The sequence below is a fragment of the Trypanosoma grayi genome, assembly GCF_000691245.1.
Source record: "Trypanosoma grayi strain ANR4 Tgr_15_V1, whole genome shotgun sequence".
In the NCBI taxonomy this organism is placed as follows: Eukaryota; Euglenozoa; class Kinetoplastea; order Trypanosomatida; family Trypanosomatidae; genus Trypanosoma; species Trypanosoma grayi.
The window spans coordinates 36,872-52,676 of record NW_008825634.1 but is presented as its reverse complement, the minus strand read 5'-3'; the positions used below and the strand labels follow the sequence as shown (position 1 = coordinate 52,676).

Genomic DNA, 15,805 nt, shown 5'->3' with positions numbered 1-15,805 from the left:
AAAAAAAAAAAAACAAAGCAAACGAACATGGGCCACAGAGAGACACATATCTAAAGAGGCACATCCTCAACGAAACACATCAAATGCGAAACTAAAGTGACTGTCCACTTCACTCAATGTAAGAAGAAACTACTTTTTTTTTGATTTCACTTAGCCACACAGCACAAGTGAAGATAGATATGCAGAAAGAAAGTAGCTACTTAGAAGCGGAATATTCGTCAGCCAAAATACAAAATGGTGATTGAAAGGGAAGCCTCGCATACTCTGGAGAGACCACGCAAACATTGGGGGAATTACCAGCATCGTCAACATGCGCGCGAGGGAACCAATGGCCTGAGCGACGCCATTCATTGAACCCACATGCGCCTCGGGAGCGGAGCGTGCGACGAAAAGATATATTAACGCGTACGCCCACGAAAGCCCAACCTCGCGGACGGAGGTCACAACAGCAACGTATGTGAACACCCATTCACGTGGAATAAACACAGCACAGGGTGTCGCAACAGAGGTTAGAGCCCAGACAATGACACTGGCGTCCCACAGAAAACGGTTATTCTGCACCCACCTGGAAATTAGGGAAAAGTTGATGTTTGCAATGACGCAGACAACGGATGCGGCACCCATTAACCAGCCCACATCAGGTGAGGTGAGGTTCAGCCCACCCTTTTCGACTGAAGCAATTGCCCAGAGCGGGACAACTTCTAACAAGGCGCACTCTGTTGAGGCGATGCACATGTACATCACCAGGACCACCCGTGTGCTTTGTGACTGCAATGCGTCACGATATCCAAAAGTAGAAAATGCCTTACTCTCACCATCATTGACATCTTCCAACACAGCCCCTTGCCTGCGGCTTCGCATACCAGTTGTGACTGAAGAACTCTCGACAGCGACAGTACAGTGTGACACGTCATCAATAGCTCTTCCAGTGCCCTTGTGTGCAAGCCAAGACGGTGAATCCCCCAGACGGTTGATAGCACCAGCGTTTTCTTCTTCAGTAGGCGCAATTGTACCAATACCTTCAAAGTCCTGCTGCCTCGCATCCTCCTCCACCACTTCACTTTCCACAACCACTGTGGTTGGTCTGCCTCGAAAACACAGCGAAAGCAAAGGGTCCACTACATTTTTACTCGTCTCGGGTAGGAAAAAACTTGTACACATCAATACAAATATAGAGAATACTGTTATGACCATTGCTGGAAGCAACGCAGGATGAAGAACCAGAATGTTTGTTGTCTGTTCATCGAACGAGAAAAAATGGCCAATGGCAGAATTCTTCCCTGGATCATACAACAGTCCACCCACTGTTGGCCCAACTATGGAACCGACGCCCCAGAAGAGACTGATTGTGGAGAATCCGAGGCTTTCGTTTGTTTTGTCTGTGATATCTGCAATGACGGTTTTGGCAACAAGCACGTTGCCGTTGGCGCAGCCGTGGAAGAATCGCATCAAAACGCAGAATTCAATGCACGGACTCATACCGAAGAATGCTGAAGCAACCGCGTTGAAAAACAAACCCAACTGAATCATGGGCTTACGCCCAAAACGATCACTCATTCTTCCCCAAGTTTTGGCAGTAAGCATCTGTCCCAAGTGGAACACCGAAACAAGAATGCCAGAAAGAAAGCCAGCCTCATCTGGTGAGACTTTGTGGAGGTGTGCAACGTACAGACCCACAAACGGCAATATCAGAGTTGAAGAAATAGATTCACTCACCAAAACCATTGATAACGCCGCTAGTTTACACTGAAATGACTGGCTTTTACGTGACATCACGGGCACGCCCACCTGTTTGTACTGTATTGTAACTTTTTTTTTCCTTCCTTCTGTCCTCTTAACGTTCACCGTTAAGATGGAGACCAAAATAAAGCAAAAAAGAAAACAACAATAATCACCGACGACAATATGCAAACATATGTATACATATATAGATATATATATATATGTAGGGAAAAGTAAACCACATTGTCATGGGGAGGTTACAAAAGTAGCAGCAAGCCTATATCAACGCAGCTACCGAGCCGTTACTCACTTTTCCAACTATACTTCTTCTTCGTCAGCACTGACCTGCTCCCCCAGTTTGTTCACTTCACACGCGAGCCTTTCTAGCGACGACGATCCAGGGATGGGAGAGGAGCACCATGTCTTGCCTGCTACGTCGCCCAGCATCAACTGCAGTCGCAGCGGCCACGCAACATCCCGCGGCATCACCGCCGCGAGGGTGCGGCCACCCGGATGCGTGCACGTCTCCATCGCGACACCGCGCGAGGTGCGCAACGTGGCGATATGGCGAAGCGTCGCTCGGAGTGGCGGGAGCGTGCCATTCCCCGCCTCCACTGAGCCGTCCATGCGGGCGATTGCGGTGCGAATGCGGCGCTCCATGGTGGCACGGTGCCGCTTCTCCGTGGAGAAGGCGACCTCCGGGTCCATGCGCGGGTTCATCACAGCGAAGCGCTCCTCCTGCGTCACCTTAGGCCGCCACTCGCAGAGGTGCGTGAAGGGTTCGTCGAGCTGAAGCTGCTCCTCAGAAGAGGCGTAGAATGCGGCGTACACGCGAAATGCCCAGGGAAGCGCGCTAGACGACTGTAATGACGACAACGATGGAGCGCCAATTTGCAGCTCCGCGTCAAACGTACTGTAGGTCGCCACATTCCCGTCACTACTGATGATCTGCAGTAACAGAAGGGCAATTTTACAGGTTGAGGAACGTCGACGAGTCTCAAAGACAGATATAGTCACAAAAGAGGCGATGGATTCACTCGGCTCCACGGCAAGGAACGACGGAAAAAGTGCAGTAGATGCTACACCAGTATCACTGCATCGCCGAAGGGAAAATGTAACAGTAAGCGTTCCCGTAATGCCCCTTCCGACGCGAAGGACAGGAGGTGCATGGTTAATGTAGCGTAACCGATTCACACTACCACACGGTGGCCGCTGTTGCTGCTGCTGCTGCTGTTTGAACAGAAGCTGAATCGACTCTGAAAGCTCCGTGAGTGTTTTGCAGGTTGCCGCCCGTGCGGCGGAAGCAGAGGACTCTAATGTCTGGTGTGGCGATGCGTCACTGCCCATTTTCTTTGCCTTGACCTCCCTCAGATGTGCCTGCAACGCGTCCCATATGGGGTGCAGCATAGCACGGGCCCAGCAGCAGTTGTAGTGCGCTGCCGCGTAGTCGATACACACCTGGACTTCGTCCAGCTGCAGTTGGAAGGGAAATCCATCAGCAGCTGCGAGGTGCTGCACAACCCCCCATACGTCACCACTGTCCTGGAGCGATGGCAAGGAAGAGGAGGGGGAATGCGCACTCTCGCACATGCCTTCACATGAATCAGCTAGAACACAAACACACACACACACACACCGCAAAAAAAAAAATAACTAGTATTAAACGCAAGCATAGCAGGTGAAGAATACGAGACAAATAAAAAGAAAGCTACAGACACTTTGGAGTGGCCACAAAAAGCCCTTTTTGTTGTTGGCTGGGAAACCACCTGACACCTACTTATAATTCCACCATCCACACAAGTGTTTGAGGTCTTCAATGCAAACTCCACCGCCTAGACGTCACTAAACTGCTGCGCGGCACGTCGCACAATAATGCGTGCTGCCCGCCGCACCTCCGCCATCGTCGTCCCCCGCCCTGTCGAGAGGCGAAGCGTCCCGACGGCGCGGTCGACGTCAACACCGACTCCCTTCAGCGCCGCCGAGACGTGAATTTCTGCCGTCTCTGCGTGGCATGCGGAGCCGGCGGACATGCACACTTTGTCGCCCACCGCATGGATTAGTGTCTGCGCCGATATGTACTTGCGACACCCGGAACCAACATCCCTGTAGAGCGCAATGTTGAGCGTATTGGGCAAGGCACATGCGAGATCACCATTAACAACGTAACTCATATGAGCCTTCGCTAATTCCTCCTTGATGACATGCAGCAACTCATCACGTGTGTCTCGCATCCTCTTTGAGTTCTCTGGTAAGTTGTGGAGTGCAACGTAGAGAGCCTCCGCCATACCTGTGGCCAGCAGCACATTCTCAGTGCCAGGCCGGATGCCGCGCTCGTGACCGGCACCGAATAGAATATTCTTCAGCTTGACACCCGGCCTCACGTAGAGTGCACCCACTCCCTTTGGCCCATAGAACTTATGTGAACATATGGAGAGCAAGTCCACTCTCATCTCCCTCAAATCGACAGGCACTTTCCCAGGCGACTGTGCAGCGTCCGTGTGGAAAAGTACCTCCACCCCACACAAGTCCTTCACCATCGTCACGAGCTCACCGATAGGGTTGACGGAACCAACCTCGTTGTTCGCGTGCATGACAGAAACCAACGCCACACTTCTCGGACCCCCTGGAAGCTTCAAGAGAAGATTGCGCCATTCTTCGACGTCGACGCATCCGCTTTTCGCATTCACAGGGAAGCGATGCGTCATCAGTTCCGGCTTCGACTGCTTCTGAAGGAAAGAGAACACCTCCTCAACAGCTGGATGCTCCACAGCGGTACAGATAATATGGTGACGCGCCGGGTGCTTTTCACAGAGCGCTATTGTCCCACCTACAATAGCCAAATTGTTCGCTTCCGTACCACCCGATGTGAATATAATACTATCGGGGCCTTCGGCATGTATGGCGTCGCACATTTTGCGACGTGCCTCCTCAAGGGCAAACTTCGCCGCCAGCCCGTACGGGTGCGACGAGCTCGGGTTTCCCCACATACGGCGCACAGCGACCATCGCCTTCCATGCCTCTTCGCCGAGCGGAGTGGTGGCGTTGTAGTCGAGGTAGATGGGAAGAGGGTCCGTGGGGGGAAGTGGGCCAGGTCGGCGGCGCTTCAGCGGCGGCCCCTCGACGTTGCACATGGATGCGTGTGATGACTTGTTGTTCCCCTTTCCTTGGTGTCTGCCCTTCCAACAGCATGAGAGAGCAAAAGGGAAGAGGGAGACTCGAGTAGCAGCTGATGAGGATGTGAGAACGAGCAAAGAAGAAGTATTCCCATAATTTCTTGTTTTCTGGACTCACGCCGCACTACATTGCAGCATTCCCTTTTTTGTTCTTTACACAATTACCAACGACGGCGGGAGTGTGGAGAGCCGACTGCCCTCCAATACCACACGTGCATTCCGCCTTCATTCTTGCGGCCGCTGCTGCTGCTGCTATTGTTGTTGGTGTTGTTGCTGAACACCCACCCACAGAGAGAGAGAGAGAGAGAGAGCTTCTAACGCTCACGAATGCAGCCTTTGGAGTTCATCTCGTACGCGTGAAAGGTCCACGTCAGGGCACTCGCTGGCCACCTCCTCCATCATCAGTGGCACCTCCTTCTCTACAACACCGGCGGAGAACGCCCCGGTCTTCAAGAAGTCTAGCGTCCCCTGAACGCTGCCCAACGCGTTCGACCCTGTAGGAAGGTGCGGGAGCAGCTCGCTTAGGGCTTCAACGAGATGCTCGTATCGATGCATCTGCGCAACCTCGCGTTGGCGCATGCGCTGCATTCGTTCGGCATCTTCCGCATCTTCCTCCCGCCGCCGTTTTCGTCGCATTTCCTCCAGCATCGTCTCGTAATCATCATCATCATCATTATTATCATCACCATCCCTCGCCTCAGCACTACCATCTCTGTCATCACCTACTGCCTCATCTGCACCGCCCTCAAGGTTCATATTCCGCTCAAAGCGGCCTCGACGGGGCTGCTGGTGGCGAGCAGTGGCGCGCAAGGCGGCCTCCCGCTGCTGCTCCTGTTGGTGTTCCAGCAACTCCTCAGCACTGATAGTATGTAGCCGCTGCAGAAGCTCGTTCTCTAGCTCCATTTGTTCTGTCAGCGTTACAGGTCGACCTTCTCTCTTGCGTTGATCGATGATTTTTTGCCGGCGGTTGTATTCCTTCATAATGTATTCCTCCACAGGGGTGCGTGCTGATGTCATCTTGTTCCAGTTGATGTTCGGCAGTGTTGGCGTGCTGTACGCGAGATTATGCTGTGTCGCGACGGAACGAAACTGCGCATTTTCTGCAATAACAGCTTCCTCAATTGAGGCTGCTGTTGCACCCTCCACGACAAAGTGCTCGTCCGGGTTGAGAGCTGACACCATGGCAGGAATTCCAATCTTACCCTTCCGCACAACTGTAGGGGTGGCAAGCATTGTAACAGCACTCTCCTTTGAGGGCTGCAAGGTAAACAAATCGCTACCGACATGCAGAGTAACGCTGCCGTCACTCCACCGCACAACTCGGGCATTGCTCATGAACGTGTTGCTTCCCTGATGATGCGCCCAACGAATGACGTTCTGCGTGGTGTACAGCATGCGTTCCGTGCTCTTCAGAGGTGTGCACTTCGATGGATGGAACGGCTTAGGGTCCATATGGAGCGTTTGGCGGTTTGGCACAATTTTCGGCATGTCAGTGAGCCACAAACCCTCATGCTGGCCGAGTTCCGGTGCGTGCGGCAAAGAAGACTTTAGACAGCCGAACGGCTCCATGCGTTCATCCTCCAATGCGGCAGCACCTGCCTCGCCAAACCATTTTTCCACAGCTGCAAAGCGGGCAGCTGCCTTGTTATCCGCCATTTCCTTAGCCAACTTTATTTGCTTCTCGTCCTCGAAGTCGACATCCTCCTCGTGGACGCAGGAGCCGAAGAGACGCAGAAGCATGTTACGTGTGTCGACCAGGGCGGGATCGACCGGCCGCTGTTCTCCCACCTCGAACAACTCACCAAAGAGATCCTCAATGGCCAAGTGGGCGTCATCGCCATCCTCGCCTTGTGTGATGGAAGGGTGAAGAAAAAGTCTCTCTCCATCGGTGAGTGTGACCATGTGCTCTGCTGCTTCTGCCCCCTTTGGTACCGCGTCTGCTGGTGGTGGTGGAGCAGGAGCATCAGCTGCAGACGGCATCAGCGGTGGATCTTCCAGCTGCGGCGGAGCGGTGAGCTGGTCGATATGCAACGTGGGCTCCATTTGCAATGCCGCACCCTCGACGCCAATGAAACGGGAAACCTCAGCACAACACCGGAGGAGGAGGAGGAGGAGAGGCAACAGGAAAAGCGAGGATTCACGAAGTAGCAGAACGAGGGATGCAGACCAAATAAACAAAAAAAAATGAGCAGAAAAAAGAAGAAGAGGATGCGCACCTGGCCAGCCCGCAAAGGGTGGTGATGTAAACTCAACCTCCTGCTTAGTTATGAAGGTCTTCGTTACGAATCTGAGCACGCTGCTTTACGCGCCGCTTCTTCAGGTCCCACTTCCGTCCCAACTGCGCGGCAACAGCGAGCCCGCGCTCCTGTGCCTTCTCCTTCCGCTCCACCTGCTTGCGGCTCAGCTGCTTCTTCGATTTCCGTTTTGGAGCTTCGAGCACCAAATCCCCCACCACTCGCACGAGTTTCTTATTGAGTTCAGCGTTCTCATCGGCTGCGGCATCGGCGTGCGTGAGGCGCTGCACTTCAAGGTCCGTCTCGAGCTCCAGCTGCTCTTGCTTGCCCTTTTCCTTCTCCTCCAATTCCCTCTGCACCCGCTCAACCTTGCGCTTCTGCACCGTTTTACGGTGGGCCCTCTTCTTGGCCATCTGTTTAAGTTTGCGCACCAGCTTCGTCATGGTCCAACACACCGCCAGCACGTCTCGCCCCACCTTGCCACTAAATACGGAAACACCGACACCCCAAGATCAAAAACACACACAAAAAACAAACAAACAAACAGCACAAACCGAAGGAGGATGAAAAGAACAAAGCAACAAACGAAACAGGAGAAGATATGAGATACAAATGGACCAAGAGCTGGTTTGTGACCAGCTCTCAATGCTCCGTGCTAGATAAGGAAGATGGAGAATTCCTCAACTAACGCCATTGTCAAACAAGGTCAGAAAGATAGCGAGAAGAGAACGCACAAAACATCATGTACCATTATTCCCACCTTCTTTTCTTTTGTGTGCGATGCATCATGACGCCCCGAAGGCGTCCGCTTGCTTCCCCTTCAGCCACTTGTTGAACAGATACGCTGAAGGGATTACAAGTGGCGCTTGCTGCCGCATGGCATCAGTGTTTGAATCCTCCCCTCCAACATGGCTAGTACTCATCGGAATCGCAGACTGTGGCATGCGCGGGAAACGCAGCCAGTCTTCCGCCGTCGCAAAGGTCAGCGAACGTGTTGTTGGTAGAGCGACAGAAGGACCGCGAGTTGGCACCACTTTGGAGTCGTTGAGTTCCAACTGACCACGGTGGGTGTGCATAAGGTCCTCCTCCTGTAGCTGATGAAGGTAAGCGATGAACCGTTGAAGATCGTGCGCGTCATCGTCCGATGACGTCACAGACTGCACAAAGGTGGAGAGAAAATCGATTCCAAAGTCTGGAATAGACATACAGGCTGCCTTAAAGGCACGCAACAGTTCGTCGTGAAGCTGCACAAAACGCTCACGCTTTAGGTTCTGAGACGCAAGCTCGTCGAGAGTGTAACAGGCGTCGTTGCGTTGATCAATGTCGGTCCAGCCGCCCACCGTGTGGGCCCCAGCAAGCCTGCGGTACTTGCGCATGATACCCAACACCGCACGTTGGCTTTCCGCCGTCGCCGGCAGCACCACCGAGTCAAAGAGCGGCTTCAGCGACATCGCAGTTCGCGCCGATGCTGCCGACATTGGGGTGACCGGCACTTGCCCAAGTCCCTGAGGCCGCAACGGCGTCGGCATATAGCGACAGTCCTCCGATGATGACATACGGGCGAGATGCGACGGCAGGCGCCATGCGTAGTGCGAGGTGCGCGACTTCTCTGGCAGCGGCGCTTGTGCGGCAAAGAAGTCGCGCTTAATGGCCGCAATTGCCTCCATGCATCGGTTCTTAGAGAGTGTAGGGGAGGTAGAGTACTGTGGCAGCACGATGCCATCGTCGGCCATCTTTTCCTCTGCCACGGCGCTTTCCTTGCTGGCGGCACGCACCGCTGTAAGAACGGCTGTTATTCTCGCACGCCGCTCCTTCACGTTGGACACACCATTGCCAACGATAAGTGGATGTTGCAACAGCTGCCGAACCGTCGGCCGGATTTGTGGATCTTTTCGAAGACAGCAGGCAATAAAGTCCCTCAGCCGTCCTGTCGGCAACTTTTCATTGAGGAAGCTCTTGCGCGAGGCGTTGACTGTTGGTTCTACCGAGCATGGCGAGGCGCTGAGATCTTTGATGTATTCAGAGAAGGCTGTTTTGCGTGCTGTAGGCCGCGCCATCTCGAGCGCTGAGACCCCAAGTGACCAGATGTCGGTGGGAAAGCTGTGTGACGTAACGTGGCCGGAGCGGTAGTCCATCATGCCGCTGTCAAGCACCTCCGGGGCGATCCAACCAATGGTGCCGATGACAGTGTAGCGGCCAGCCTGTTGGCTCATGTCGGCGCACGTGCCAAAGTCGCACAGTTTCACGGACGCGGTGGCACGACTGAGAAGCATGTTCAGCGGTTTAATGTCGCGATGGACGAGGCGGCACTCCTCGTGAATATAGAGCAGTGCCTGGAGAACATCGTATAACACCACGGCGACCTCCGCCTCCGTCATGGGCTTGTCGATTTGACCAGACGCAATCATTCGCAACACCTTTGCGACAGACGCACCTTCCACTAGTTCCTCAACGATGCAGAGTGATGGTACCTCTGCAAAGTTCAAAGCCGCCTTTTCCACCTCGCCCTGTATGCCCTTTGACGGTGGTGGTGGCGGTGGTGCTGCGGAAGGCCTGCCATGATTTGTAAAGGCCGTGTAATAGGAGACAATATTAGGGTGCTGCAGGTTGCTTAGGTATGACACTTCCTTCAGGACAACTGTGATGTCGTCAACCACCTCTGTGAAGATGGTCTGCTTTACCGCGACAGCTTGGGCCTTGGTACGCCACATCTCTTCCTTGTCACCGTGCTCCTTCGGAAGTCGGTAGGCTTTGAAGACAGTGCCATACGCACCCATGCCGATGATGGAGTGAAGACGTATGAGATGACCCGTACCATCATCCATATCTGCGGGGGCACGCGGGGTGACGTGGGAAGAATAGCACACAAAAAAAACACACAACGCTTTCTCACTGATAATGAATTAATGGTACCAGATACTCCACTACTCAGTTTCTATCTAAATGAGTAAATGGGGAAACAATCGACGAAAACAAACGAAGAAAAAGCGGAAGAGGAGATAATAACACTACTACTCTTAATAATAATAACAATATCCAACACATGCCTGGCTATATCCACTCAACAATAGAGATGCAATTTCCCACGCCTCGGTAGCGGTTTTTGTGCCATGCGTATGCGTGGACTGAATTCGTACACACATACAGACACATTTCACTCGAGTAGCTGCTTCGCGCGGAAGAGGCCCTCCAAAGCCTCCCCGAACTCTGGAGCCGTAATCATGCAACCCAATTCGTGACGGTAGTTCGGGTCCTTCGTCACGGTCTTTTGGAAGACTTCACGAAACATTTCGGCCAGGATGCCTTGCACTAGCGACGTATTCATATCCTTGTCGGTAAGGAGCGCCACACGGTAACCTGTCATTGTTTCGGCGAAGTGAAGTTTGTAGAGCGGCGTCTGCACCGCTTTCAATCCGCCCAAGCCTGTCGAAGAAAGCTGTGATGACAAATGCTGCAGTGTATAGATGAATCCCGCGACGAGACTAGCCTCACCTTCCTGCACCGCACTTGTGCGCTTCCACTGTGCGTAGTAGATGTTGTCACCGTAGCGGTTGAAGATGTATACGGAGTACAGCGTCATTACTAGCACCTGCACCACCAACAACCTCATTCCAAGAAGAAAAAGAAAAGAAAAAACAACAACAACAAGAACAAGAAAAAAGGATACGAGTGAAAATCCATCGATTGGTTGAAAGCTCAGCGTTAGTATTTCTTTTTCCCTCTCTGCATAGGCATGCATGTATGTATGTATGTGTGAGTGTGTGTGCGGGTACTCATCTGAAAGACGGAGGCAGCAGGAGCTCGCACACTTCACGAGGACTGCCTCGAATTCCGCGCATCATAGTTTGCCGGCCGCACGTACTCGTCGCTCACGCCCCGCTCCTCACGCAGTGCATCGCGGTCGAGCGGCATGCGGTACTCATCGATGATGTTTGGCACCGAAGGTGCCAGCCCCGCAGCGCCCTTCTGATGGCGCCACCGCAGCCGTGCCCACGGGGTTTCGCGCCGCCGCCGCTCATTCGCCGCCATCTCCCTCACGCGCCGGGTCTCCGCCTCCATCCAGTGGTCGTAGTCGTTCATCTTCCGCCGCTGCAGCCGTCGCCACCGCATGAACTCATTGTCGAAGTGGGCCTTTTGCACCTGCTCCTCCTCGTCAAGGTTTAAGTCTCGCTCGCTCATGTCGAGACGATCGGCGCCAATATCGACCGATGCTGTCCTTGACTGCAGCTCCACTGTCGCGGTGCCGCTTTCCTGCGGATCACAAATGGGAAGATAGTCCCAGTTTCCGCGCGGGCGCAGGGCGTGAAGGGCAACAGAGAACATCACCAACGCGTCGGTCTGAGGCACCTCATCGAGCAGAAGCTGCGTCAAGGGTCCAACGAGCTGCTGCGACCAGCGTCGCACAGAGTTGCGCTTGTGGTTGGGTCCTGCGATAAGGAGCTGGCCTCGTGCCGCCTCGTTGGTGAAGCGGCGGCGACAGTAGTCGGAAAGTGCCTCCCGCTCTACAGCCGACGTGTTCATGAGCGGGCTCCGCGACACCAAACACTTTCCCCTACCATCGTTAGTGTTCCTTTCAACAATATCATCATCGTCGTCTACAGGGGTTATGCAGACTGTCGACAAGTTGTTTCTTTGAACAATATGGTTCAACATACCGTACACATTGTCACCGTCCTCATCCTTCAAGGTGTAAATAGGAACAGCCTTCTGGAAGTGAGCTCCACGCGCTGCCCGTACCACACGGTGATCGTACAGATCCGCGCAGTGGTTCGTCGCGATAATGGCGTCATACTGAAACCCTGCAGCGGTGCGAAGTACGGTGCCAAGGAGACCAGGATCATCCACGTTGTCGAGCACGAGAATCCGATCAAATCGCTGCTTGTTCGCGATAAGTTGTTCCTTTGGTGGTGGTGGCGGGATTTCAAAGTCGCCAATGAAACCATCATTGCCTGGTGCACAGACCTCTGCCACATGCCTGTCTACACGCACAATCTCCGTCTTCACACCCTTCTTGCTTGTCCATGACGGCACATCTTGCCCATCACGGATCAACAGATGGCGTGGTGTGTAGCCTTCTTCAAAAAGCTCGCGCATCATGTCTTTACCGGTGATGATCATCATATTCTTGGAAGAACGGTACTTGTGGTTCTGACGCAGCTTCATAAAGTGCTGAATCAAATGGTGCCGCTCGTCATCAATGACGGTACCCTCCCAAATGATGTTCTGCTGCAGTTGCATCAAAAGGGCGCGTTGCGCCCGCTTTTGCAGCACCTCTGCTGGAAGCGCTGCCGGGGAGCGTGCCTTGGCGTGGACTGCGTCGGGAATAACGATGTTGCGAGAGGCCGGGTCATTTGGCGCGAGTGGGTGACTGTATGCCTGCTTAGACCGCCGCGCTGCCGTGCGCTGCTCGCCAAAGAAGGACTGTCCTCGACACTGCATGTGGGCTGCCTGGTCGGTAGACGCCGTAGACGTCACTCCGACGCCGGAAATCATCACCCTGCATGTATTTTGCACACGCCTCATAGACCTAACCTCTCCCTTTTCCCGAGGGGTTCACAACAACAACACACTGCAGAGAGGAAAGCACCACATGTATATGTGTGCGGAAGATAGGGTAGTCATACGGAAGGAGGAGGAAAGAAAATCGTTTGGAAAATGTGGCAGAACAACCATTGTCAACAGCAGTAGACATTCGTTTGCTTGAATTTGTTCCCCTTCCAGATTATGGGTCCAAGAATGTCAATCGGAACTCACTCACTGTAAGAAGTTCCTTGCGTATTTTCAATACATCCAGCCATAAAAGAGTAGGGAATTATGACTGCTCACTGCTCCACATGTGTTTCGTAATGGAAATCGAGCCGAAACATTTTGTTTCGTTGCCTCCACGTTTCAACACAAACCGCCTTTTTATTTTCCCTTTTGGTATATGCGTGTGTGTGAGTTACTGCTGCTGTTTTCGGCACGTCATCCAAACGGCCCGCACAACTCCTTGGTGTACGTCGTAGGGTCTAACAGTGTGGGTAGCATCACCATCGCGTTCAGCGTCGCCAACGGCACCACGACCACTAATGCCTGTGGCTCGCGCAGCACCGTCACCCCGTTGAGATGCTCCTCCAGGAAGGATAAGAGATACGGCAGCATCTCATCCCCAGCCTCGGGGCATAGGCAGGTGCCACTGTGGTCCTCCGTCACCGACCGGAGTTCGAAGCGGACGTTGCAACCGACAGACGACTGTGGCGCGGTGTCGCTGTTATTGCTTGCTAACACAGGTGGGTGCGTCGACGCGTGAACCACCGGCCCGACCATCTGCACATCGGGGTATGAGGAGCGCACATTTTCGTCGTCATCGTACTGACCCTGAAAGGACGCCATGTACATCGCCCCTTCGGTGATACTGCACGCAAGAAGGGCGGCGATGTGCTCCCCGAGGCGTGTTACGACACGTTGTGCAAAGCACAGCGAACAGGCCAGGGCCGCTGTGAAGGAAAGAAATGACGACTCGAACACGGTGCCACCCGACCCCACAGAGAGGAGGAGGCCGTGGTGGTCCTCCAGCGAGTAGCGGTGTACCTCGCGTATGATGGCGAGCGTGGACTCACTGCCCGCGCTGATCGGTTCTTCGAACTCCTCGCCAGGGAGGGTGAAGGCGTGCAGCACGTACACACCGGGGATCCGTGTGCCGGGCGGACTAGGAGTGAAGAGGCGAAACAGAGGCGACCGCAACCCACGAGAAGCGTGGTGCAGCACCAGCGGCACCGTCGCCACAACAGGCGGCTTCAGTGCCAAAAACTCCAGTCGCTCGTCGAATCCAATATAGAAGTCCAAATAGCTTCCGTATTGCGTGCCGTTAAATACACGAAACATAAGCTTGCCGTGATCGACACGAATGACAGGTCGCTTTTTCACAGTTCCCTCCGCGTCTGTGCCACCCACCTCCAAGAATTTCTCCATCAGAACTGTGACAGTGTGGAACGGCCGCTCCCTCTCCAAATACTCCACGCCGGTGGCGACGTGCAGTTCAACGATGATCCCTGCGCCTGACGCGATCAGGAGGTAGCGCCCCTCAGGCAGACGCATGCGGAACGCGAAGGAGGCTCCCGGCGGACAGAAGTACGAATCTAGCCGTCGTCGTTGCGCCTCCTCGCTGAGGAACAGGCGGTGGTGCTTGCGCTGCAGCAGCGGCGGCGGGCTGGGTTCCTGGAAGAACACGGCAACTTGTCCTAGATTTGAAACCTCGGTTCGCTCCGTGCACATGGGGCACCAAATTACGTTTGTTTGGTGGTATGTGGCGCGGAAGCAAATTTTGCTCACTGCTGTAACGCGCAGCATGTCGCACCCACACGATCGGCACGTAATCACAAACTGCATAGAAACTAAACCATACTCATTCGCGAGAAGCAGCTGCTCAATCACGACCCCAACAGATATTCTTAATCGGACCGCCAGCGACAGCGGATTCCAGAGTGTTATGTCGTTGTAGTAGTCGCGCTGCTCATTCGCTGCTTTCGTCGCGGCCTCATTCACAAGCGGAGACGCGTCCTGCGCGGTGCGTCCAGAGAGAGGAAGGCTGCGAAACTCCCCACTCGCCAACGGGAACTCTTCTTGGAGAGATGGTGCTAGGAAATCGTTTAGCGCCAACCAGAATGCTTTGTCGCGACGATTAGAGGGTAGTGTTTGCCAATTACTTACAGATAGATTAGATTTTTTCCCAGGCGGTCCCCCTCGGTCTTTCGGCATTACCCCCTTATCCTAGAAACATAGAGGAGATAATGGAAACAGAGGTGAATTCTGAATGCATGCAGTTTTCATGTGTACGTGTGTCTGTGTGTGTGTCTCCGTGCAATATATATATATATATAAGTATGTTCTGTTGCCTGCGAAAGGAAGGGTGAGGGAAATGGAGTCGTGACAAAATGCAGTTTAACACCAGAAGACGGCGGAGGCAATGACATGCTTCACATCATACGTTGCTTCTGGCATCGCTCCGCATACACACGCACAGACACAGACAGACACTTACACAAAAAGCAGACACAGACAGACATAAACATGCATAGATATGCGACACAAAAACTGGAGAAGCGTTTTCTAGTACTGATACAGCCCGAAGACCGTAACGACAGCGAAGAGGTGCTGGTTGATGTACACCTCCTCAAAGTAATCATCGGTGTCAGAGTCCCAGAACATCTTGCATCCCGCCCGCAAACCCTGGCCACGCTGCTCCCCAATCATGCAATTCACCATGATCTTGTACCGCTCCAGCTCCAAACCACGAATGTGGTCACGCACGGTATCGGCGATCTCCTTGCTAAGGCTCTGGATCTCGTCGGCCTTGTAGACCTCGCCCTCCAGCCGAGTCTTGAGAATGGAGCGGACAGTCGGCCGGATTTCGTTGGGGCGAAACTTGTATCTGTGCTCGGGGCGGAGAGAAAAGGTTGTCGGGTCAACCACTTCCGACTGCATGACGACAACACTAGACCGTGCCTCTTCTGCTCGTGACCACGTCAAGCAAAGTAAACAATGAGAAAAAAAAGAAACAAGGAAAAAAATGCATTGAAAACGAAGGACGTTGCGAAGCAACAACCAAAAAAAAAAGAAACATGCTTATGCCTATGCCCACATGTTTCGGCTTTAGGTGGGTGAATGTGTGTGTGTGTGTGATATGTGCATGCTCGT

General features: G+C 53.6%; 10 protein-coding genes across 10 annotated transcripts; all 10 read right to left on the bottom strand.

Moving 5' to 3' along the window:
- Positions 1–150: 150 nt before the first annotated feature.
- Positions 151–1,773, bottom strand: DQ04_00151270 (putative transporter; the record flags this gene model as incomplete). Its single annotated transcript, XM_009308310.1, has 1 exon — positions 151–1,773. The coding sequence occupies one exon, from the start codon at positions 1,771–1,773 to the stop codon at positions 151–153; it is 1,623 nt and encodes a 540-aa protein (XP_009306585.1).
- A 267-nt stretch (positions 1,774–2,040) lies between these two features.
- On the bottom strand, positions 2,041–3,312 carry DQ04_00151260 (hypothetical protein; the record flags this gene model as incomplete). Its single annotated transcript, XM_009308309.1, has 1 exon — positions 2,041–3,312. The coding sequence occupies one exon, from the start codon at positions 3,310–3,312 to the stop codon at positions 2,041–2,043; it is 1,272 nt and encodes a 423-aa protein (XP_009306584.1).
- A 242-nt stretch (positions 3,313–3,554) lies between these two features.
- On the bottom strand, positions 3,555–4,853 carry DQ04_00151250 (aminotransferase; the record flags this gene model as incomplete). The annotated part of the gene is made up of 1 exon (XM_009308308.1): positions 3,555–4,853. One exon carries the CDS (start codon positions 4,851–4,853, stop codon positions 3,555–3,557), a length of 1,299 nt encoding a protein of 432 aa, XP_009306583.1.
- A 363-nt stretch (positions 4,854–5,216) lies between these two features.
- Positions 5,217–6,938, bottom strand: DQ04_00151240 (hypothetical protein; the record flags this gene model as incomplete). Its single annotated transcript, XM_009308307.1, has 1 exon — positions 5,217–6,938. The coding sequence occupies one exon, from the start codon at positions 6,936–6,938 to the stop codon at positions 5,217–5,219; it is 1,722 nt and encodes a 573-aa protein (XP_009306582.1).
- A 217-nt stretch (positions 6,939–7,155) lies between these two features.
- DQ04_00151230 (hypothetical protein) lies at positions 7,156–7,572 on the bottom strand (the record flags this gene model as incomplete). The annotated part of the gene is made up of 1 exon (XM_009308306.1): positions 7,156–7,572. One exon carries the CDS (start codon positions 7,570–7,572, stop codon positions 7,156–7,158), a length of 417 nt encoding a protein of 138 aa, XP_009306581.1.
- A 342-nt stretch (positions 7,573–7,914) lies between these two features.
- Positions 7,915–9,954, bottom strand: DQ04_00151220 (protein kinase; the record flags this gene model as incomplete). The annotated part of the gene is made up of 1 exon (XM_009308305.1): positions 7,915–9,954. The coding sequence occupies one exon, from the start codon at positions 9,952–9,954 to the stop codon at positions 7,915–7,917; it is 2,040 nt and encodes a 679-aa protein (XP_009306580.1).
- Positions 9,955–10,283: 329 nt separating this feature from the next.
- On the bottom strand, positions 10,284–10,709 carry DQ04_00151210 (trafficking protein particle complex subunit 1; the record flags this gene model as incomplete). The annotated part of the gene is made up of 1 exon (XM_009308304.1): positions 10,284–10,709. One exon carries the CDS (start codon positions 10,707–10,709, stop codon positions 10,284–10,286), a length of 426 nt encoding a protein of 141 aa, XP_009306579.1.
- Positions 10,710–10,939: 230 nt separating this feature from the next.
- Positions 10,940–12,652, bottom strand: DQ04_00151200 (tRNA/rRNA methyltransferase YsgA; the record flags this gene model as incomplete). The annotated part of the gene is made up of 1 exon (XM_009308303.1): positions 10,940–12,652. The coding sequence occupies one exon, from the start codon at positions 12,650–12,652 to the stop codon at positions 10,940–10,942; it is 1,713 nt and encodes a 570-aa protein (XP_009306578.1).
- Positions 12,653–13,093: 441 nt separating this feature from the next.
- DQ04_00151190 (hypothetical protein) lies at positions 13,094–14,866 on the bottom strand (the record flags this gene model as incomplete). Its single annotated transcript, XM_009308302.1, has 1 exon — positions 13,094–14,866. One exon carries the CDS (start codon positions 14,864–14,866, stop codon positions 13,094–13,096), a length of 1,773 nt encoding a protein of 590 aa, XP_009306577.1.
- A 351-nt stretch (positions 14,867–15,217) lies between these two features.
- DQ04_00151180 (putative dynein light chain) lies at positions 15,218–15,592 on the bottom strand (the record flags this gene model as incomplete). The annotated part of the gene is made up of 1 exon (XM_009308301.1): positions 15,218–15,592. One exon carries the CDS (start codon positions 15,590–15,592, stop codon positions 15,218–15,220), a length of 375 nt encoding a protein of 124 aa, XP_009306576.1.
- Between the last annotated feature and the right edge of the window lie 213 nt (positions 15,593–15,805).